This window comes from Salvelinus alpinus, chromosome 3, assembly GCF_045679555.1.
Source record: "Salvelinus alpinus chromosome 3, SLU_Salpinus.1, whole genome shotgun sequence".
Classification (NCBI taxonomy): Eukaryota; Metazoa; Chordata; class Actinopteri; order Salmoniformes; family Salmonidae; genus Salvelinus; species Salvelinus alpinus.
The window spans coordinates 103675679-103698036 of record NC_092088.1 but is presented as its reverse complement, the minus strand read 5'-3'; the positions used below and the strand labels follow the sequence as shown (position 1 = coordinate 103698036).

Genomic DNA, 22358 nt, shown 5'->3' with positions numbered 1-22358 from the left:
GTAGAGGAGTTTCTCCTTAGTGTTTGTCTTCAGACTGTAGAGGAGTTTCTCCTTAGTGTTTGTCTTCAGACTGTAGAGGATTTTCTCCTTAGTGTTTGTCTTCAGACTGTAGAGGAGTTTCTCCTTAGTGATTGTCTTCAGACTGTAGAGGAGTTTCTCCTTAGTGTTTGTCTTCAGACTGTAGAGGAGTTTCTCCTTAGTGATTGTCTTCAGACTGTAGAGGAGTTTCTCCTTAGTGATTGTCTTCAGACTAGAGGAGTTTCTCCTTAGTGTTTGTCTTCAGACTGTAGAGGAGTTTCTCCTTAGTGATTGTCTTCAGACTGTAGAGGAGTTTCTCCTTAGTGATTGTCTTCAGACTGTAGAGGAGTTTCTCCTTAGTGTTTGTCTTCAGACTGTAGAGGAGTTTCTCCTTAGTGTTTGTCTTCAGACTGTAGAGGAGTTTCTCCTTAGTGTTTGTCTTCAGACTGTAGAGGAGTTTCTCCTTAGTGTTTGTCTTCAGACTGTAGAGGAGTTTCTCCTTAGTGTTTGTCTTCAGACTGTAGAGGAGTTTCTCCTTAGTGTTTGTCTTCAGACTGTAGAGGATTTTCTCCTTAGTGTTTGTCTTCAGACTGTAGAGGAGTTTCTCCTTAGTTTTTGTCTTCAGACTGTAGAGGAGTTTCTCCTTAGTGTTTGTCTTCAGACTGTAGAGGAGTTTCTCCTTAGTGATTGTCTTCAGACTGTAGAGGAGTTTCTCCTTAGTGATTGTCTTCAGACTGTAGAGGAGTTTCTCCTTCGTGTTTGTCTTCAGACTGTAGAGGAGTTTCTCCTTAGTGATTGTCTTCAGACTAGAGGAGTTTCTCCTTAGTGATTGTCTTCAGACTAGAGGAGTTTCTCCTTAGTGTTTGTCTTCAGACTGTAGAGGAGTTTCTCCTTAGTGTTTGTCTTCAGACTAGAGGAGTTTCTCCTTAGTGTTTGTCTTCAGACTGTAGAGGAGTTTCTCCTTAGTGTTTGTCTTCTGACTGTAGAGGAGTTTCTCCTTAGTGTTTGTCTTCAGACTAGAGGAGTTTCTCCTTAGTGTTTGTCTTCAGACTGTAGAGGAGTTTCTCCTTAGTGTTTGTCTTCAGACTGTAGAGGAGTTTCTCTTTAGTGATTGTCTTCAGACTGTAGAGGAGTTTCTCCTTAGTGTTTGTCTTCAGACTGTAGGGGAGTTTCTCCTTAGTGTTTGTCTTCAGACTGTAGAGGAGTTTCTCCTTAGTGATTGTCTTCAGACTGTAGAGGAGTTTCTCCTTAGTGATTGTCTTCAGACTGTAGAGGAGTTTCTCCTTAGTGTTTGTCTTCAGACTAGAGGAGTTTCGCCTTAGTGTTTGTCTTCAGACTGTAGAGGAGTTTCTCCTTAGTGTTTGTCTTCAGACTGTAGAGGAGTTTCTCCTTAGTGTTTGTCTTCAGACTGTAGAGGAGTTTCTCCTTAGTGTTTGTCTTCAGACTGTAGAGGAGTTTCTCCTTAGTGTTTGTCTTCAGACTGTAGAGGAGTTTCTCCTTAGTGTTTGTCTTCAGGCTGTAGAGGAGTTTCTCCTTAGTGTTTATCTTCAGGCTGTAGAGGAGTTTCTCCTTAGTGTTTCTCTTCAGACTAGAGGAGTTTCTCCTTAGTGATTGTCTTCAGACTGTAGAGGAGTTTCTCCTTAGTGTTTGTCTTCAGACTGTAGAGGAGTTTCTCCTTAGTGTTTGTCTTCAGACTGTAGAGGAGTTTCTCCTTAGTGTTTGTCTTCAGACTGTAGAGGAGTTTCTCCTTAGTGTTTGTCTTCAGACTGTAGAGGAGTTTCTCCTTAGTGATTGTCTTCAGACTGTAGAGGAGTTTCTCCTGAGTGATTGTCTTCAGACTAGAGGAGTTTCTCCTTAGTGTTTGTCTTCAGACTGTAGAGGAGTTTCTCCTGAGTGATTGTCTTCAGACTAGAGGAGTTTCTCCTTAGTGTTTGTCTTCAGACTGTAGAGGAGTTTCTCCTTAGTGTTTGTCTTCAGACTGTAGAGGAGTTTCTCCTTAGTGATTGTCTTCAGACTAGAGGAGTTTCTCCTTAGTGTTTGTCTTCAGACTGTAGAGGAGTTTCTCCTTAGTGTTTGTCTTCAGACTGTAGAGGAGTTTCTCCTTAGTGTTTGTCTTCAGACTGTAGAGGAGTTTCTCCTTAGTGTTTGTCTTCAGACTGTAGAGGAGTTTCTCCTTAGTGATTGTCTTCAGACTGTAGAGGAGTTTCTCCTTAGTGTTTGTCTTCAGACTGTAGAGGAGTTTCTCCTTAGTGATTGTCTTCAGACTGTAGAGGAGTTTCTCCTTAGTGATTGTCTTCAGACTAGAGGAGTTTCTCCTTAGTGTTTGTCTTCAGACTGTAGAGGAGTTTCTCCTTAGTGATTGTCTTCAGACTGTAGAGGAGTTTCTCCTTAGTGATTGTCTTCAGACTGTAGAGGAGTTTCTCCTTAGTGTTTGTCTTCAGACTGTAGAGGAGTTTCTCCTTAGTGTTTGTCTTCAGACTGTAGAGGAGTTTCTCCTTAGTGTTTGTCTTCAGACTGTAGAGGAGTTTCTCCTTAGTGTTTGTCTTCAGACTGTAGAGGAGTTTCTCCTTAGTGTTTGTCTTCAGACTGTAGAGGAGTTTCTCCTTAGTGTTTGTCTTCAGACTGTAGAGGAGTTTCTCCTTAGTGATTGTCTTCAGACTGTAGAGGAGTTTCTCCTTAGTGATTGTCTTCAGACTAGAGGAGTTTCTCCTTAGTGTTTGTCTTCAGACTGTAGAGGAGTTTCTCCTTAGTGATTGTCTTCAGACTGTAGAGGAGTTTCTCCTTAGTGTTTGTCTTCAGGCTGTAGAGGAGTTTCTCCTTAGTGTTTGTCTTCAGGCTGTAGAGGAGTTTCTCCTTAGTGTTTGTCTTCAGACTAGAGGAGTTTCTCCTTAGTGATTGTCTTCAGACTGTAGAGGAGTTTCTCCTTAGTGTTTGTCTTCAGACTGTAGAGGAGTTTCTCCTTAGTGTTTGTCTTCAGACTGTAGAGGAGTTTCTCCTTAGTGTTTGTCTTCAGACTGTAGAGGAGTTTCTCCTTAGTGTTTGTCTTCAGACTGTAGAGGAGTTTCTCCTTAGTGATTGTCTTCAGACTGTAGAGGAGTTTCTCCTGAGTGATTGTCTTCAGACTAGAGGAGTTTCTCCTTAGTGTTTGTCTTCAGACTGTAGAGGAGTTTCTCCTGAGTGATTGTCTTCAGACTAGAGGAGTTTCTCCTTAGTGTTTGTCTTCAGACTGTAGAGGAGTTTCTCCTTAGTGTTTGTCTTCAGACTGTAGAGGAGTTTCTCCTTAGTGATTGTCTTCAGACTAGAGGAGTTTCTCCTTAGTGTTTGTCTTCAGACTGTAGAGGAGTTTCTCCTTAGTGTTTGTCTTCAGACTGTAGAGGAGTTTCTCCTTAGTGTTTGTCTTCAGACTGTAGAGGATTTTCTCCTTAGTGTTTGTCTTCAGACTGTAGAGGAGTTTCTCCTTAGTGATTGTCTTCAGACTGTAGAGGAGTTTCTCCTTAGTGTTTGTCTTCAGACTGTAGAGGAGTTTCTCCTTAGTGATTGTCTTCAGACTGTAGAGGAGTTTCTCCTTAGTGATTGTCTTCAGACTAGAGGGGTTTCTCCTTAGTGTTTGTCTTCAGACTGTAGAGGAGTTTCTCCTTAGTGATTGTCTTCAGACTGTAGAGGAGTTTCTCCTTAGTGATTGTCTTCAGACTGTAGAGGAGTTTCTCCTTAGTGTTTGTCTTCAGACTGTAGAGGAGTTTCTCCTTAGTGTTTGTCTTCAGACTGTAGAGGAGTTTCTCCTTAGTGTTTGTCTTCAGACTGTAGAGGAGTTTCTCCTTAGTTTTTGTCTTCAGACTGTAGAGGAGTTTCTCCTTAGTGTTTGTCTTCAGACTGTAGAGGAGTTTCTCCTTAGTGTTTGTCTTCAGACTGTAGAGGAGTTTCTCCTTAGTGTTTGTCTTCAGACTGTAGAGGATTTTCTCCTTAGTGTTTGTCTTCAGACTGTAGAGGAGTTTCTCCTTAGTATTTGTCTTCAGACTGTAGAGGAGTTTCTCCTTAGTTTTTGTCTTCAGACTGTAGAGGAGTTTCTCCTTAGTGTTTGTCTTCAGACTGTAGAGGAGTTTCTCTTTAGTGATTGTCTTCAGACTGTAGAGGAGTTTCTCCTTAGTGTTTGTCTTCAGACTGTAGGGGAGTTTCTCCTTAGTGTTTGTCTTCAGACTGTAGAGGAGTTTCTCCTTAGTGATTGTCTTCAGACTAGAGGAGTTTCTCCTTAGTGATTGTCTTCAGACTAGAGGAGTTTCTCCTTAGTGTTTGTCTTCAGACTGTAGAGGAGTTTCTCCTTAGTGATTGTCTTCAGACTAGAGGAGTTTCTCCTTAGTGTTTGTCTTCAGACTGTAGAGGAGTTTCTCCTTAGTGTTTGTCTTCAGACTGTAGAGGAGTTTCTCCTTAGTGTTTGTCTTCAGACTGTAGAGGAGTTTCTCCTTAGTGTTTGTCTTCAGACTAGAGGAGTTTCTCCTTAGTGTTTGTCTTCAGACTGTAGAGGAGTTTCTCCTTAGTGTTTGTCTTCAGACTGTAGAGGAGTTTCTCCTTAGTGTTTGTCTTCAGGCTGTAGAGGAGTTTCTCCTTAGTGTTTGTCTTCAGGCTGTAGAGGAGTTTCTCCTTAGTGTTTGTCTTCAGACTAGAGGAGTTTCTCCTTAGTGATTGTCTTCAGACTGTAGAGGAGTTTCTCCTTAGTTTTTGTCTTCAGACTGTAGAGGAGTTTCTCCTTAGTGTTTGTCTTCAGACTGTAGAGGAGTTTCTCCTTAGTGTTTGTCTTCAGACTGTAGAGGAGTTTCTCCTTAGTGTTTGTCTTCAGACTGTAGAGGAGTTTCTCCTTAGTGATTGTCTTCAGACAGTAGAGGAGTTTCTCCTGAGTGATTGTCTTCAGACTAGAGGAGTTTCTCCTTAGTGTTTGTCTTCAGACTGTAGAGGAGTTTCTCCTGAGTGATTGTCTTCAGACTAGAGGAGTTTCTCCTTAGTGTTTGTCTTCAGACTGTAGAGGAGTTTCTCCTTAGTGTTTGTCTTCAGACTGTAGAGGAGTTTCTCCTTAGTGATTGTCTTCAGACTAGAGGAGTTTCTCCTTAGTGTTTGTCTTCAGACTGTAGAGGAGTTTCTCCTTAGTGTTTGTCTTCAGACTGTAGAGGAGTTTCTCCTTAGTGTTTGTCTTCAGACTGTAGAGGATTTTCTCCTTAGTGTTTGTCTTCAGACTGTAGAGGAGTTTCTCCTTAGTGATTGTCTTCAGACTGTAGAGGAGTTTCTCCTTAGTGTTTGTCTTCAGACTGTAGAGGAGTTTCTCCTTAGTGATTGTCTTCAGACTGTAGAGGAGTTTCTCCTTAGTGATTGTCTTCAGACTAGAGGAGTTTCTCCTTAGTGTTTGTCTTCAGACTGTAGAGGAGTTTCTCCTTAGTGATTGTCTTCAGACTGTAGAGGAGTTTCTCCTTAGTGATTGTCTTCAGACTGTAGAGGAGTTTCTCCTTAGTGTTTGTCTTCAGACTGTAGAGGAGTTCTCCTTAGTGTTTGTCTTCAGACTGTAGAGGAGTTTCTCCTTAGTGTTTGTCTTCAGACTGTAGAGGAGTTTCTCCTTAGTGTTTGTCTTCAGACTGTAGAGGAGTTTCTCCTTAGTGTTTGTCTTCAGACTGTAGAGGAGTTTCTCCTTAGTGTTTGTCTTCAGACTGTAGAGGATTTTCTCCTTAGTGTTTGTCTTCAGACTGTAGAGGAGTTTCTCCTTAGTATTTGTCTTCAGACTGTAGAGGAGTTTCTCCTTAGTTTTTGTCTTCAGACTGTAGAGGAGTTTCTCCTTAGTGTTTGTCTTCAGACTGTAGAGGAGTTTCTCTTTAGTGATTGTCTTCAGACTGTAGAGGAGTTTCTCCTTAGTGTTTGTCTTCAGACTAGAGGAGTCTCTCCTTAGTGTTTGTCTTCAGACTGTAGAGGAGTTTCTCCTTAGTGATTGTCTTCAGACTGTAGAGGAGTTTCTCCTTAGTGTTTGTCTTCAGACTAGAGGAGTTTCTCCTGAGTGTTTGTCTTCAGACTGTAGAGGAGTTTCTCCTTAGTGTTTGTCTTCAGACTGTAGAGGAGTTTCTCCTTAGTGTTTGTCTTCAGACTAGAGGAGTTTCTCCTTAGTGTTTGTCTTCAGACTGTAGAGGAGTTTCTCCTTAGTGTTTGTCTTCAGACTGTAGAGGAGTTTCTCCTTAGTGTTTGTCTTCAGACTAGAAGAGTTTCTCCTTAGTGTTTGTCTTCAGACTAGAGGAGTTTCTCCTTAGTGATTGTCTTCAGACTGTAGAGGAGTTTCTCCTTAGTGTTTGTCTTCAGACTGTAGAGGAGTTTCTCCTTAGTGTTTGTCTTCAGACTGTAGAGGAGTTTCTCCTTAGTGTTTGTCTTCAGACTGTAGAGGAGTTTCTCCTTAGTGTTTGTCTTCAGACTGTAGAGGAGTTTCTCCTGAGTGATTGTCTTCAGACTAGAGGAGTTTCTCCTTAGTGTTTGTCTTCAGACTGTAGAGGAGTTTCTCCTTAGTGTTTGTCTTCAGACTGTAGAGGAGTTTCTCCTTAGTGTTTGTCTTCAGACTGTAGAGGAGTTTCTCCTTAGTTTTTGTCTTCAGACTGTAGAGGAGTTTCTCCTTAGTGTTTGTCTTCAGACTGTAGAGGAGTTTCTCCTTAGTGTTTGTCTTCAGACTGTAGAGGAGTTTCTCCTTAGTGTTTGTCTTCAGACTGTAGAGGAGTTTCTCCTTAGTGTTTGTCTTCAGACTGTAGAGGAGTTTCTCCTTAGTGTTTGTCTTCAGACTGTAGAGGAGTTTCTCCTTAGTGTTTGTCTTCAGACTAGAGGAGTTTCTCCTTAGTGTTTGTCTTCAGACTGTAGAGGAGTTTCTCCTTAGTGTTTGTCTTCAGACTGTAGAGGAGTTTCTCCTTAGTGTTTGTCTTCAGGCTGTAGAGGAGTTTCTCCTTAGTGTTTGTCTTCAGGCTGTAGAGGAGTTTCTCCTTAGTGTTTGTCTTCAGACTAGAGGAGTTTCTCCTTAGTGATTGTCTTCAGACTGTAGAGGAGTTTCTCCTTAGTTTTTGTCTTCAGACTGTAGAGGAGTTTCTCCTTAGTGTTTGTCTTCAGACTGTAGAGGAGTTTCTCCTTAGTGTTTGTCTTCAGACTGTAGAGGAGTTTCTCCTTAGTGTTTGTCTTCAGACTGTAGAGGATTTTCTCCTTAGTGTTTGTCTTCAGACTGTAGAGGAGTTTCTCCTTAGTGATTGTCTTCAGACTGTAGAGGAGTTTCTCCTTAGTGTTTGTCTTCAGACTGTAGAGGAGTTTCTCCTTAGTGATTGTCTTCAGACTGTAGAGGAGTTTCTCCTTAGTGATTGTCTTCAGACTAGAGGAGTTTCTCCTTAGTGTTTGTCTTCAGACTGTAGAGGAGTTTCTCCTTAGTGATTGTCTTCAGACTGTAGAGGAGTTTCTCCTTAGTGATTGTCTTCAGACTGTAGAGGAGTTTCTCCTTAGTGTTTGTCTTCAGACTGTAGAGGAGTTCTCCTTAGTGTTTGTCTTCAGACTGTAGAGGAGTTTCTCCTTAGTGTTTGTCTTCAGACTGTAGAGGAGTTTCTCCTTAGTGTTTGTCTTCAGACTGTAGAGGAGTTTCTCCTTAGTGTTTGTCTTCAGACTGTAGAGGAGTTTCTCCTTAGTGTTTGTCTTCAGACTGTAGAGGATTTTCTCCTTAGTGTTTGTCTTCAGACTGTAGAGGAGTTTCTCCTTAGTATTTGTCTTCAGACTGTAGAGGAGTTTCTCCTTAGTTTTTGTCTTCAGACTGTAGAGGAGTTTCTCCTTAGTGTTTGTCTTCAGACTGTAGAGGAGTTTCTCTTTAGTGATTGTCTTCAGACTGTAGAGGAGTTTCTCCTTAGTGTTTGTCTTCAGACTAGAGGAGTTTCTCCTTAGTGTTTGTCTTCAGACTGTAGAGGAGTTTCTCCTTAGTGATTGTCTTCAGACTGTAGAGGAGTTTCTCCTTAGTGTTTGTCTTCAGACTAGAGGAGTTTCTCCTGAGTGTTTGTCTTCAGACTGTAGAGGAGTTTCTCCTTAGTGTTTGTCTTCAGACTGTAGAGGAGTTTCTCCTTAGTGTTTGTCTTCAGACTAGAGGAGTTTCTCCTTAGTGTTTGTCTTCAGACTGTAGAGGAGTTTCTCCTTAGTGTTTGTCTTCAGACTGTAGAGGAGTTTCTCCTTAGTGTTTGTCTTCAGACTAGAAGAGTTTCTCCTTAGTGTTTGTCTTCAGACTAGAGGAGTTTCTCCTTAGTGATTGTCTTCAGACTGTAGAGGAGTTTCTCCTTAGTGTTTGTCTTCAGACTGTAGAGGAGTTTCTCCTTAGTGTTTGTCTTCAGACTGTAGAGGAGTTTCTCCTTAGTGTTTGTCTTCAGACTGTAGAGGAGTTTCTCCTTAGTGTTTGTCTTCAGACTGTAGAGGAGTTTCTCCTGAGTGATTGTCTTCAGACTAGAGGAGTTTCTCCTTAGTGTTTGTCTTCAGACTGTAGAGGAGTTTCTCCTTAGTGTTTGTCTTCAGACTGTAGAGGAGTTTCTCCTTAGTGTTTGTCTTCAGACTGTAGAGGAGTTTCTCCTTAGTTTTTGTCTTCAGACTGTAGAGGAGTTTCTCCTTAGTGTTTGTCTTCAGACTGTAGAGGAGTTTCTCCTTAGTGTTTGTCTTCAGACTGTAGAGGAGTTTCTCCTTAGTGTTTGTCTTCAGACTGTAGAGGAGTTTCTCCTTAGTGTTTGTCTTCAGACTGTAGAGGAGTTTCTCCTTAGTGTTTGTCTTCAGACTGTAGAGGAGTTTCTCCTTAGTGTTTGTCTTCAGACTGTAGAGGATTTTCTCCTTAGTGTTTGTCTTCAGACTGTAGAGGAGTTTCTCCTTAGTATTTGTCTTCAGACTGTAGAGGAGTTTCTCCTTAGTTTTTGTCTTCAGACTGTAGAGGAGTTTCTCCTTAGTGTTTGTCTTCAGACTGTAGAGGAGTTTCTCTTTAGTGATTGTCTTCAGACTGTAGAGGAGTTTCTCCTTAGTGTTTGTCTTCAGACTGTAGGGGAGTTTCTCCTTAGTGTTTGTCTTCAGACTGTAGAGGAGTTTCTCCTTAGTGATTGTCTTCAGACTAGAGGAGTTTCTCCTTAGTGATTGTCTTCAGACTAGAGGAGTTTCTCCTTAGTGTTTGTCTTCAGACTGTAGAGGAGTTTCTCCTTAGTGATTGTCTTCAGACTAGAGGAGTTTCTCCTTAGTGTTTGTCTTCAGACTGTAGAGGAGTTTCTCCTTAGTGTTTGTCTTCAGACTGTAGAGGAGTTTCTCCTTAGTGTTTGTCTTCAGACTAGAGGAGTTTCTCCTTAGTGTTTGTCTTCAGACTGTAGAGGAGTTTCTCCTTAGTGTTTGTCTTCAGACTGTAGAGGAGTTTCTCCTTAGTGTTTGTCTTCAGGCTGTAGAGGAGTTTCTCCTTAGTGTTTGTCTTCAGGCTGTAGAGGAGTTTCTCCTTAGTGTTTGTCTTCAGACTAGAGGAGTTTCTCCTTAGTGATTGTCTTCAGACTGTAGAGGAGTTTCTCCTTAGTGTTTGTCTTCAGACTGTAGAGGAGTTTCTCCTTAGTGTTTGTCTTCAGACTGTAGAGGAGTTTCTCCTTAGTGTTTGTCTTCAGACTGTAGAGGAGTTTCTCCTTAGTGTTTGTCTTCAGACTGTAGAGGAGTTTCTCCTTAGTGATTGTCTTCAGACTGTAGAGGAGTTTCTCCTTAGTGATTGTCTTCAGACTGTAGAGGAGTTTCTCCTGAGTGATTGTCTTCAGACTAGAGGAGTTTCTCCTTAGTGTTTGTCTTCAGACTGTAGAGGAGTTTCTCCTGAGTGATTGTCTTCAGACTAGAGGAGTTTCTCCTTAGTGTTTGTCTTCAGACTGTAGAGGAGTTTCTCCTTAGTGTTTGTCTTCAGACTGTAGAGGAGTTTCTCCTTAGTGATTGTCTTCAGACTAGAGGAGTTTCTCCTTAGTGTTTGTCTTCAGACTGTAGAGGAGTTTCTCCTTAGTGTTTGTCTTCAGACTGTAGAGGAGTTTCTCCTTAGTGTTTGTCTTCAGACTGTAGAGGATTTTCTCCTTAGTGTTTGTCTTCAGACTGTAGAGGAGTTTCTCCTTAGTGATTGTCTTCAGACTGTAGAGGAGTTTCTCCTTAGTGTTTGTCTTCAGACTGTAGAGGAGTTTCTCCTTAGTGATTGTCTTCAGACTGTAGAGGAGTTTCTCCTTAGTGATTGTCTTCAGACTAGAGGAGTTTCTCCTTAGTGTTTGTCTTCAGACTGTAGAGGAGTTTCTCCTTAGTGATTGTCTTCAGACTGTAGAGGAGTTTCTCCTTAGTGTTTGTCTTCAGACTGTAGAGGAGTTTCTCCTTAGTGTTTGTCTTCAGACTGTAGAGGAGTTTCTCCTTAGTGTTTGTCTTCAGACTGTAGAGGAGTTTCTCCTTAGTGTTTGTCTTCAGACTGTAGAGGAGTTTCTCCTTAGTGTTTGTCTTCAGACTGTAGAGGAGTTTCTCCTTAGTGTTTGTCTTCAGACTGTAGAGGATTTTCTCCTTAGTGTTTGTCTTCAGACTGTAGAGGAGTTTCTCCTTAGTATTTGTCTTCAGACTGTAGAGGAGTTTCTCCTTAGTTTTTGTCTTCAGACTGTAGAGGAGTTTCTCCTTAGTGTTTGTCTTCAGACTGTAGAGGAGTTTCTCTTTAGTGATTGTCTTCAGACTGTAGAGGAGTTTCTCCTTAGTGTTTGTCTTCAGACTGTAGGGGAGTTTCTCCTTAGTGTTTGTCTTCAGACTGTAGAGGAGCTTCTCCTTAGTGATTGTCTTCAGACTGTAGAGGAGTTTCTCCTTAGTGTTTGTCTTCAGACTGTAGAGGAGTTTCTCCTGAGTGATTGTCTTCAGACTAGAGGAGTTTCTCCTTAGTGTTTGTCTTCAGACTGTAGAGGAGTTTCTCCTTAGTGATTGTCTTCAGACTGTAGAGGAGTTTCTCCTTAGTGTTTGTCTTCAGACTAGAGGAGTTTCTCCTTAGTGTTTGTCTTCAGACTGTAGAGGAGTTTCTCCTTAGTGTTTGTCTTCAGACTGTAGAGGAGTTTCTCCTTAGTGTTTGTCTTCAGACTAGAGGAGTTTCTCCTTAGTGTTTGTCTTCAGACTGTAGAGGAGTTTCTCCTTAGTGTTTGTCTTCAGACTGTAGAGGAGTTTCTCCTTAGTGTTTGTCTTCAGACTAGAGGAGTTTCTCCTTAGTGTTTGTCTTCAGACTTTAGAGGAGTTTCTCCTTAGTGATTGTCTTCAGACTGTAGAGGAGTTTCTCCTTAGTGTTTGTCTTCAGACTAGAGGAGTTTCTCCTTAGTGTTTGTCTTCAGACTGTAGAGGAGTTTCTCCTTAGTGTTTGTCTTCAGACTGTAGAGGAGTTTCTCCTTAGTGTTTGTCTTCAGACTAGAGGAGTTTCTCCTTAGTGTTTGTCTTCAGACTGTAGAGGAGTTTCTCCTTAGTGTTTGTCTTCAGACTGTAGAGGAGTTTCTCCTTAGTGTTTGTCTTCAGACTAGAAGAGTTTCTCCTTAGTGTTTGTCTTCAGACTAGAGGAGTTTCTCCTTAGTGATTGTCTTCAGACTGTAGAGGAGTTTCTCCTTAGTGTTTGTCTTCAGACTGTAGAGGAGTTTCTCCTTAGTGTTTGTCTTCAGACTGTAGAGGAGTTTCTCCTTAGTGTTTGTCTTCAGACTGTAGAGGAGTTTCTCCTTAGTGTTTGTCTTCAGACTGTAGAGGAGTTTCTCCTTAGTGTTTGTCTTCAGACTGTAGAGGAGTTTCTCCTGAGTGATTGTCTTCAGACTAGAGGAGTTTCTCCTTAGTGTTTGTCTTCAGACTGTAGAGGAGTTTCTCCTTAGTGTTTGTCTTCAGACTGTAGAGGAGTTTCTCCTTAGTGATTGTCTTCAGACTAGAGGAGTTTCTCCTTAGTGTTAGTCTTCAGACTGTAGAGGAGTTTCTCCTTAGTGTTTGTCTTCAGACTGTAGAGGAGTTTCTCCTTAGTGTTTGTCTTCAGACTAGAGGAGTTTCTCCTTAGTGTTTGTCTTCAGACTGTAGAGGAGTTTCTCCTTAGTGTTTGTCTTCAGACTGTAGAGGAGTTTCTCCTTAGTGTTTGTCTTCAGACTGTAGAGGAGTTTCTCCTTAGTGTTTGTCTTCAGACTGTAGAGGAGTTTCTCCTTAGTGTTTGTCTTCAGACTAGAGGAGTTTCTCCTTAGTGTTTGTCTTCAGACTGTAGAGGAGTTTCTCCTTAGTGTTTGTCTTCAGACTGTAGAGGAGTTTCTCCTTAGTGTTTGTCTTCAGACTGTAGAGGAGTTTCTCCTTAGTGTTTGTCTTCAGACTGTAGAGGAGTTTCTCCTTAGTGTTTGTCTTCAGACTGTAGAGGAGTTTCTCCTTAGTGTTTGTCTTCAGACTGTAGAGGAGTTTCTCCTTAGTGTTTGTCTTCAGACTGTAGAGGAGTTTCTCCTTAGTGTTTGTCTTCAGACTGTAGAGGAGTTTCTCCTTAGTGTTTGTCTTCAGACTGTAGAGGAGTTTCTCCTTAGTGATTGTCTTCAGACTAGAGGAGTTTCTCCTTAGTGATTGTCTTCAGACTAGAGGAGTTTCTCCTTAGTGTTTGTCTTCAGACTGTAGATGAGTTTCTCCTTAGTGTTTGTCTTCAGACTGTAGAGGAGTTTCTCCTTAGTGTTTGTCTTCAGACTGTAGAGGAGTTTCTCCTTAGTGTTTGTCTTCAGACTGTAGAGGAGTTTCTCCTTAGTGTTTGTCTTCAGACTGTAGAGGAGTTTCTCCTTAGTGTTTGTCTTCAGACTGTAGAGGAGTTTCTCCTTAGTGTTTGTCTTCAGACTGTAGAGGAGTTTCTCCTTAGTGTTTGTCTTCAGACTGTAGAGGAGTTTCTCCTTAGTGTTTGTCTTCAGACTGTAGAGGAGTTTCTCCTTAGTGTTTGTCTTCAGACTGTAGAGGAGTTTCTCCTTAGTGTTTGTCTTCAGACTGTAGAGGAGTTTCTCCTTAGTGTTTGTCTTCAGACTGTAGAGGAGTTTCTCCTTAGTGTTTGTCTTCAGACTGTAGAGGAGTTTCTCCTTAGTGTTTGTCTTCAGACTGTAGAGGAGTTTCTCCTTAGTGTTTGATATGTCCTGTTGAGAGGTAGCTCCACGGAAACAGTTCCTTCCTGGTTTACACGTTGTTGGAACCTGTGTATGTGACCAATAAAGTTTTTCATTTTGTATCAAGCAGTAAATGACAGTATCTTCCTCCTTGTTGACAGGGTCACAGAGGTATCACCTGCTTCATCGTGGACAGAGACACAGAGGGGCTTCAGATCGGCAAGAAGGAGAACAAACTGGGTCTGAGAGCTTCTTCAACCTGTCCTCTCAACTTGGACAACATCAAGGTAGGTAGCTTCTTCAACCTGTCCTCTTCAACCTGGATAACATCAAGGTAGGTAGGCTCTTCAACCTGGATAACATCAAGGTAGGTAGCTTCTTCAACCTGGACAACATCAAGGTAGGTAGCCTCTTCAACCTGTCCTCTTCAACCTGGATAACATCAAGGTAGGTAGGCTCTTCAACCTGGACAACATCAAGGTAGGTATCTTCTTCAACCTGTCCTCTTCAACCTGGATAACATCAAGGTAGGTAGGCTCTTCAACCTGGATAACATCAAGGTAGGTAGCCTCTTCAACCTGTCCTCTTCAACCTGGATAACATCAAGGTAGATAGGCTCTTCAACATGTCCTCTTCAACCTGGATAACATCAAGGTAGGTAGCCTCTTCAACCTGGATAACATCAAGGTAGGTAGGCTCTTCAACCTGTCCTCTTCAACCTGGACAACATCAAGGTAGGTAGGCTCTTCAACCTGTCCTCTTCAACCTGGATAACATCAAGGTAGGTAGGCTCTTCAACCTGGATAACATCAAGGTAGGTAGGCTCTTCAACCTGTCCTCTTCAACCTGGACAACATCAAGGTAGGTAGGCTCTTCAACCTGGATAACATCAAGGTAGGTAGGCTCTTCAATCTGTCCTCTTCAACCTGGACAACATCAAGGTAGGTAGGCTCTTCAACCTGGACAATATCAAGGTAGGTAGGCTCTTCATCCTGGACAACATCAAGGTAGGGTGCGCACACATCCTAAATATGAACAAATCTAGACAGTAACAACAACCAGCAATGAAAAGGTGAATCTGATAGGCATCAACCTGTCCATCAGGTCAGAAGCATGTTGATTGAATGGTAATGTACCTGTCAACCTGTCCATCAGATCAGAAGCATGTTGATTGAATGGTAATGTAATGTGTTTAATAATGACTCTACCTTCTAGCTGCTTATATGAAATGTGTCTCTACTCTCTAGAAGTGGCCATTTTCATTGTATCCGTATTTTAGATTCTGTCTATATATTTTTGTAGGGCTGACCCCATTTAGGCGTCTGGTCCATTGGTTGGTCGATAGGCTGTTGGTCGACCAGAGATTTCTTTAGTCGAGCGGATTATTGACATCATTTTTCATTGGCGTACAAGACACCCATGTGATTTGCGTCTGTCTGAGTGGACCAATCCGTTGTGGAGGCCGTGGGGATGGCAGAGTCGTTCATGACATCACACAGCGTACGAGTCGTTCATGACATCACACAGCGTACGAGTCGTTCATGACATCACACAGCGTACGAGTCGTTCATGTCATCACACAGCGTACGAGTCGTTCATGTCATCACACAGCGTACGAGTCGTTCATGTCATCACACAGCGTACGAGTCGTTCATGTCATCACACAGCATACGAGTCGTTCATGACATCACACAGCGTACGAGTCGTTCATGTCATCACACGGCGTACGAGTCGTTCATGTCATCACACGGCGTACGAGTCGTTCATGTCATCACACAGCGTACGAGTCGTTCATGTCATCGCACGGCGTACGAGTCGTCAATGTCATCACACGGCGTACGAGTCGTTCATGTCATCACACAGCGTACGAGTCGTTCATGTCATCACACGGCGTACGAGTCGTTCATGTCATCACACGGCGTACGAGTCGTTCATGTCATCACACGGCGTACGAGTCGTTCATGTCATCACACGGCGTACGAGTCGTTCATGTCATCACACAGCGTACGAGTCGTTCATGTCATCACACGGCGCACGAGTCGTTCATGTCATCACACAGCGTACGGGTCGTTCATGTCATCACACGGCGTACGAGTCGTTCATGTCATCACACAGCGTACGAGTCGTTCATGTCATCACACAGCGTACGGGTCGTTCATGTCATCACACAGCGTACGAGTCGTTCATGTCATCACACAGCGTACGAGTCGTTCATGTCATCACACGGCGTACGAGTCGTTCATGTCATCACACAGCGTACGAGTCGTTCATGTCATCACACAGCGTACGAGTCGTTCATGTCATCACACAGCGTACGAGTCGTTCATGTCATCACACGGCGTACGAGTCGTTCATGTCATCACACGGCGTACGAGTCGTTCATGTCATCACACAGCGTACGGGTCGTTCATGTCATCACACAGCGTACGGGTCGTTCATGTCATCACACAGCGTACGAGTCGTTCATGTCATCACACGGCGTACGAGTCGTTCATGTCATCACACAGCGTACGAGTCGTTCATGTCATCACACGGCGTACGAGTCGTTCATGTCATCACACGGCGTACGAGTCGTTCATGTCATCACACAGCGTACGAGTCGTTCATGTCATCACACAGCGTACGGGTCGTTCATGTCATCACACGGCGTACGAGTCGTTCATGTCATCACACAGCGTACGAGTCGTTCATGTCATCACACAGCGTACGAGTCGTTCATGTCATCACACAGCGTACGAGTCGTTCATGTCATCACACAGCGTACGAGTCGTTGATGCTTAGAAATGTAATCAAAACATTTTAGTTTTAAAAGGAAATAAAGGTATCCTTGAATAATTAGCCTAAAATTATAAATAAATCGCAGTATGTCAGCGATTGTATTATTTTGAAATTGTTTACACTGGTCCAAATGGTCAGATGCTTTCCTCTTGTAATCTAACAGCAGGTTTGGCGTTTTTCTTGAATCTGTCGTAGTTTCTACGACTAAATCAAATGTCTTCCACAGATCTGGCTTTCCCGTTCCCTCCTGAGCAACCAGGAAACATTCCCCCGTTTTTCACGTTTCTTATTCACATCCTCCGTATCCATTTCGCTGTCAATGTGTTCGGAGTTTATAACCAATTTTATAGTGATTTATGACAGGCTGTAGGTCAGGTCCTATTGGTCACATGCATGCGTCACATGTCACGTAAAGAGAGCGAGGACTAGACGGATTTAGCTGTTACACAGCGCTGCAAGTGCCGTCGAACACCCTAATGAATCATTTTGTGTCTTAATTATTTAATCAAATAGTGAGCTTAAAGCATCAGACAAGCTCAGTGCATAGAGTTGATTTTATTAAACACATAGGGTGTGTCTATATCTGGAAAAAAATACAACTTAAAAATAAAATAAAATCAACCAAGCAACGGATTGGTCGAAAGAACAGAGGACTCTTGGTCGACCAACAGTTGTTTTAGTCGGGGGACAGAGCCTAATATTTCGTCTGTTGCTGGCACCAACACTCAAATTCTGGGTAGAAATGTACTTCGCGAATAAAAAAATGTGATTCTGATTTTGTTGAAGGTTCCTGAGAAGAACATCTTGGGTCAGATCGGCCACGGATACAAGTACGCCATCGGCATGCTGAACGAAGGCAGGATTGGGATCGCTGCTCAGATGCTGGGACTGGCTCAGGGCTGCTTCGACCAGGCCGTTCCCTACACCAGACAGAGGGTTCAGTTTGGCAAACGCATCTTCGACTTCCAGGTTAAAACGGATTCATTTAAAACATTTTATACATTTCCTTGATATTAAATGAATGTTTCTCCTCTTGTAGGTGTTGCTGCTATGACCCCTTGTGTGTCTTTTACTGACTTCTATCAAACTAATCTTTGTGATTATTTTAAAAGCCTCCATTATTCTCCATGTTTCAGGCCATGCAGCACCAGATAGCCCATGTAGCCACCCAGATAGAGGCTGCCAGGCTGCTTACCTACAACGCTGCCCGGCTGAAGGAGGCAGGAAGACCTTTCATCAAGGAGGCCTGTATGGCCAAGTACTTCACCTCAGAGGTGAGCTGAATGTAGAGACCAAGGCCCGTATTCATAAAGCGTCTCAGAGTGCTGATCTACGATCATATAATCACTGGACTGGTCCTGTATCAGAACCCTGCTCGGCGAGGGTCCCGCCCTGCTCGGATAGGGCCCCGCCCTGCTCGGCGAGGGTACCGCCTTGCTCGGCGAGGGTCCCGCCCTGCTCGGCGAGGGTCCCGCCCTGCTCGGCGAGGGTCCCGCCCTGCTCTTCTAATAGAGTGAATGAACAGTGCAAATCCAAACTATTTCATCCAACAGCATCACAGTATTTGTGTTGTTTAACAATATGTTGATTGTTCCTCCCTCCATAAATGTAGGTGGCAACGTTGACCACTTCAAAATGCATCGAGTGGATGGGAGGGGTAGGCTTCACCAAAGACTACCCTGTTGAGAAATACTACAGAGATTGTAAAATAGGTAAGTTTCTACGACTCATTCCAAACCTATCCTGTACTGTTGCTATGCAACCCGGTGGGTAACGTGACTGTGGGGTGGTGGTTAGGAACGTCTTAACTACAGTTAGCTAGCTAGTTATTGGGCCACAGCAAGGTGGAGGGGGGTGGTGCTGGGCTACACAGAAGGTAATCTGATCCTCGAGGAATTCCTCTGTCTGGTCTGACCTTGGTGTTCTAGGAGAGAGTGGGTGTGTGCTAGGAGAGAGTGGGTGTGTGCTAGGAGAGAGTGGGTGTGTGCTAGGAGAGAGGGGGTGTGTGCTAGGAGAGAGGGGGTGGGTGCTAGGAGAGAGGGGGTGGGTGCTAGGAGAGAGGGGGTGTGTGCTAGGAGAGGGTGGGTGTGTGCTAGGAGAGAGGGGGTGTGTGCTAGGAGAGAGGGGGTGTGTGCTAGGAGAGGGTGGGTGTGTGCTAGGAGAGAGGGGGTGTGTGCTAGGAGAGAGAGGGTGTGTGCTAGAAGAGAGTGGGTGGGTGCTAGGAGAGAGGGGGTGTGTGCTAGGAGAGAGGGGGTGTGTGCTAGGAGAGAGGGGGTGTGTGCTAGGAGAGAGGGGGGTGTGTGCTAGGAGAGAGGGGGTGTGTGCTAGGAGAGAGTGGGTGTGTGCTAGGAGAGAGTGGGTGTGTGCTAGGAGAGGGGGTGTGTTCTAGGAGAGAGGGGGTGTGTGCTAGGAGAGAGGGGTGTGTGCTAGGAGAGAGGGGGTGTGTTCTAGGAGAGAGTGGGTGTGTGCTAGGAGAGAGAGGGTGGGTGCTAGGAGAGAGTGGGTGTGTGCTAGGAGAGAGTGGGTGTGTGCTAGGAGAGAGAGGGTGGGTTCTAGGAGAGAGGGGGTGTGTGCTAGGAGAGAGGGGGTGTGTGCTAGGAGAGTGTGGGTGTGTGCTAGGAGAGTGTGGGTGTGTGCTAGGAGAGAGGGGGTGTGTGCTAGGAGAGAGAGGGTGTGTGCTAGGAGAGAGTGGGTGTGTGCTAGGAGAGAGAGGGTGTGTGCTAGGAGAGAGTGGGTGTGTGCTAGGAGAGAGTGGGTGTGTGCTAGGAGAGAGTGGGTGGGTGCTAGGAGAGAGTGGGTGGGTGCTAGGAGAGAGTGGGTGGGTGCTAGGAGAGAGTGGGTGGGTGCTAGGAGAGAGGGGGTGTGTGCTAGGAGAGAGAGGGTGTGTGTGTTCTAGGAGAGTGTGTGTGTGTGTTCTAGATAGAGGATGGGGCCCTGTGGCAATCTAGGTGGAGGACGGGGCCCTGTGGCGTTCTATATAGAGGACGGGGCCCTGTGGCGTTCTATATAGAGGACGGGGCCATGTGGCGTTCTATATAGAGGACTGCCCTGTGGCGTTCTATATAGAGGACGGGGCCCTGTGGCGTTCTATATAGAGGACGGGGCCCTGTGGCGTTCTATATAGAGGACGGGGCCCTGTGGCGCTCCTAGATAGAGGACGGGGCCCTGTGGCGCTCCTAGATGGAGGACGGGGCCCTGTGGCGCTCCTAGATGGAGGACGGGGCCCTGTGGCGCTCCTAGATGGAGGACGGGACCCTGTGGCGTTCTAGGTAAGAGGACAGGGCGCTATTTCAGACACACCCACTCAACCAGGGTACGGTCCAGGAAGCTCTTACGACACAATGACACTTGCTTTCATCGGTTGGTTCTACTTTGGCTGTTGATGGCAGAGATTTTGGCAGATCCAGGCGCAGTTAGACAGACTGAGTGAACTGTTTCTCTTTGGTCCAGTACTGATTTAAGGAAAACTATATTTTAATTATTGGTGGAAGTTATGGACATAACATGTAATCTGTAATGTTCTATTCCAGTATTGGTGTAATGGTCATTAAAGCTGTTTTTCCATGTTTGTATCTATACAGGTACCATTTATGAGGGCACGACCAACATCCAGCTGTCCACCATGGCCAAGTTTATAGACAAGGAGTATGACCTCTGACCTGGTCTGGTCTGTTTCCTCATCATGGAGACTGACCTGACCTGGTCTGGTCTGTATCCTCATCATGGAGACTGACCTCCTGACCTGACCTCCTGACTGTTTCCTCATCATGGAGACTGACCTGACCTCCTGACTGTATCCTCAGCATGGAGACTGACCTGACCTGGCCTCCTGACCGTATCCTCATCATGGAGACTGACCTGACCTGGCCTCCTGACCGTATCCTCATCATGGAGACTGACCTCCTGACCTGACCTCCTGACTGTTTCCTCATCATGGAGACTGACCTCCTGACCTGGTCTCCTGACCGTATCCTCATCATGGAGACTGACCTGGTCTCCTGGCTGTCTCCTCATCATGGAGACTGACCTCCTGACCTGGTCTCCTGACCGTATCCTCATCATGGAGACTGACCTCCTGACTGTTTCCTCATCATGGAGACTGACCTGACCTGGCTGTTTCCTCATCATGGAGACTGACCTGACCTGGCTGTTTCCTCATCATGGAGACTGACCTGACCTCCTGACCGTATCCTCATCATGGAGACTGACCTCCTGACCGTATCCTCATCATGGAGACTGACCTCCTGACCGTATCCTCATCATGGAGACTGACCTCCTGACCGCATCCTCAGCATGGAGACTGACCTCCTGACTGTATCCTCATCATGTAGACTGACCTCCTGCCGTATCCTCATCATGTAGACTGACCTGACCTGGTCTGGCTGTTTCCTCATCATGTAGACTGACCTCCTGACCTGACCTCCTGACCTGACCTCCTGACCGTATCCTCATCAGGGAGACTGACCTCCTGACTGTATCCTCAGCATGGAGACTGACCTCCTGACCGTATCCTCATCATGTAGACTGACCTGACCTGGTCTGGCTGTTTCCTCATCATGGAGACTGACCTCCTGACCGTATCCTCAGCATAGACTGACCTCCTGACCGTATCCTCAGCATGGAGACTGACCTCCTGATCGTATCCTCAGCATGGAGACTGACCTCCTGACCTGGTCTCCTGACCGTATCCTCATCATGGAGACTGACCTCCTGACCTGGTCTCCTGTCCGTATCCTCAGCATGGAGACTGACCTCCTGATCGTATCCTCAGCATGGAGACTGACCTCCTGACCTGACCGTATCCTCAGCATGGAGACTGACCTCCTGACCTGACCGTATCCTCAGCATGGAGACTGACCTCCTGACCGTATCCTCATCATGGAGACTGACCTCCTGACTGTATCCTCATCATGGAGACTGACCTCCTGACCTGACCTCCTGACCGTATCCTCATCATGGAGACTGACCTCCTGACCTGACCTCCTGACTGTATCCTCAGCATGGAGACTGACCTCCTGACCGTATCCTCAGCATGGAGACTGACCTCCTGACCTGACCTCCTGACCGTATCCTCAGCATGGAGACTGACCTGACCTGACCCTCATCATGGAGACTGACCTCCTGACCTGACCTGACCCTCAGCATGGAGACTGACCGTCATACACTCCTCTTTGTGACCAATTGGTTTTTATCACTCGTTGTTGAACTGTTGTGTGATTTAGGCCTCTATTCAATCTGAATCGTTGGAAGTTCAGCGTTTTACAGCATGATTTTAACATTTTAAAGGCATTGTTCCCGGGTTAGTGGAGACTGCATACACGGTAAACGCTGCATGTGTCGGCTCAATGGGAAATTACCTTTTTAAATTTAAAATCACCCAATCTGTACCGCTTCAGCCACCCAGACTGAATAGTGCCCTTAGTGTCAGGCCTTACTGTAGAGGTCATGTGTGAACCACTGCTGACTAGAGGATGCTCCCATAATCATGTACACTTAGTCAATGTATCTGTTGCTTTCCACTATGGATGGATTAATGGTTACTGTTTCCATACCTGTAGATAGTGTAAAGTAGCTCTGGTGTGTTGGTATTGTTAAGTGTTTTCAACTGTTTTCCCCTACTTCCATATGGCTCTTTCAGAATGTTCCACCTCAGTAGCTTGTGCTTTTTTACAAAACTAATAAGAATACATCATGTTCATTCTACAGTATTGGTATTTACTATTTACTCAGCTGATTTTAATAGTCTCATATCAAATCAGTGCCTTTATCCCAGCACAGTTTGTTGTTTATTTTGTTAACACCACAAGATATAATATAATGCCTCCGTTAGATGAAGTCATTCTATGGTTGTGTAGTCTGTTGGGTGGTTTGGGCTCTACCGTTGTCGTGGTAACCATGTTTACTTCCGGTCAGAGCATTCTTTCAGCGCTCTACTTTATTTTAACGATATATCTGGGGAATTAGTTTTTAAAACACAACTAGAAGAGATTGTCTAAGTTTTTATATTCATCAACTTCTTTGACAATACTAATAAATATTGAAAAAGTGTTTTTAAATGGTCTTGTCTCCTCTTATTGCTGCTAAGGTATTCTTGCGACGCTATCCTTCTAAATCTCGTTTAGCTAGAGTACCAAAGCCCATGCAAAGCCTAACTCCTAGCAAGTCTGTTGTTCAGCCACTAGATGGCAGACATTTCCTTGTTTTTCTGAGTCTGCGACGTGAGGTTTGTTAGTACGTCACAGTAAACGCCACAGACCGTAACCTCCAAAAGAGCAGTAAATTAGAACAATTTCTTAATAGCCTTGTCAGGCCTAATGTTATTTTATTGCAATTGAATTACGCTCAGGTTTCAGACTGAAGAGAACTCATTAAATAATTAAACTCTCTCAGGAGCAGTTTGTCAGATAGATTGATTAGGTTTCCTTACAACACGGTCTTGTCCGTACAATACAAGGGCTA

The 22358-nt window shown here is 44.5% G+C and overlaps 1 protein-coding gene across 2 annotated transcripts in view; it reads left to right on the top strand.

The window, feature by feature from the left end:
• The window catches only part of acadsb (acyl-CoA dehydrogenase short/branched chain), a gene marked incomplete in the record, with an annotated part of 33017 nt that extends 11070 nt beyond the window's left edge, over positions 1–21947 (top strand). The window contains 6 exon segments of one of the 2 annotated variants that reach the window (XM_071394707.1): positions 13283–13408; positions 16686–16868; positions 17036–17173; positions 17512–17611; positions 19481–19598; positions 20273–21947. In XM_071394707.1, the coding sequence (XP_071250808.1) occupies positions 13283–13408; positions 16686–16868; positions 17036–17173; positions 17512–17611; positions 19481–19557 (624 nt within the window). 2 annotated transcript variants of the gene reach the window in all.
• Positions 21948–22358: the final 411 nt, after the last annotated feature.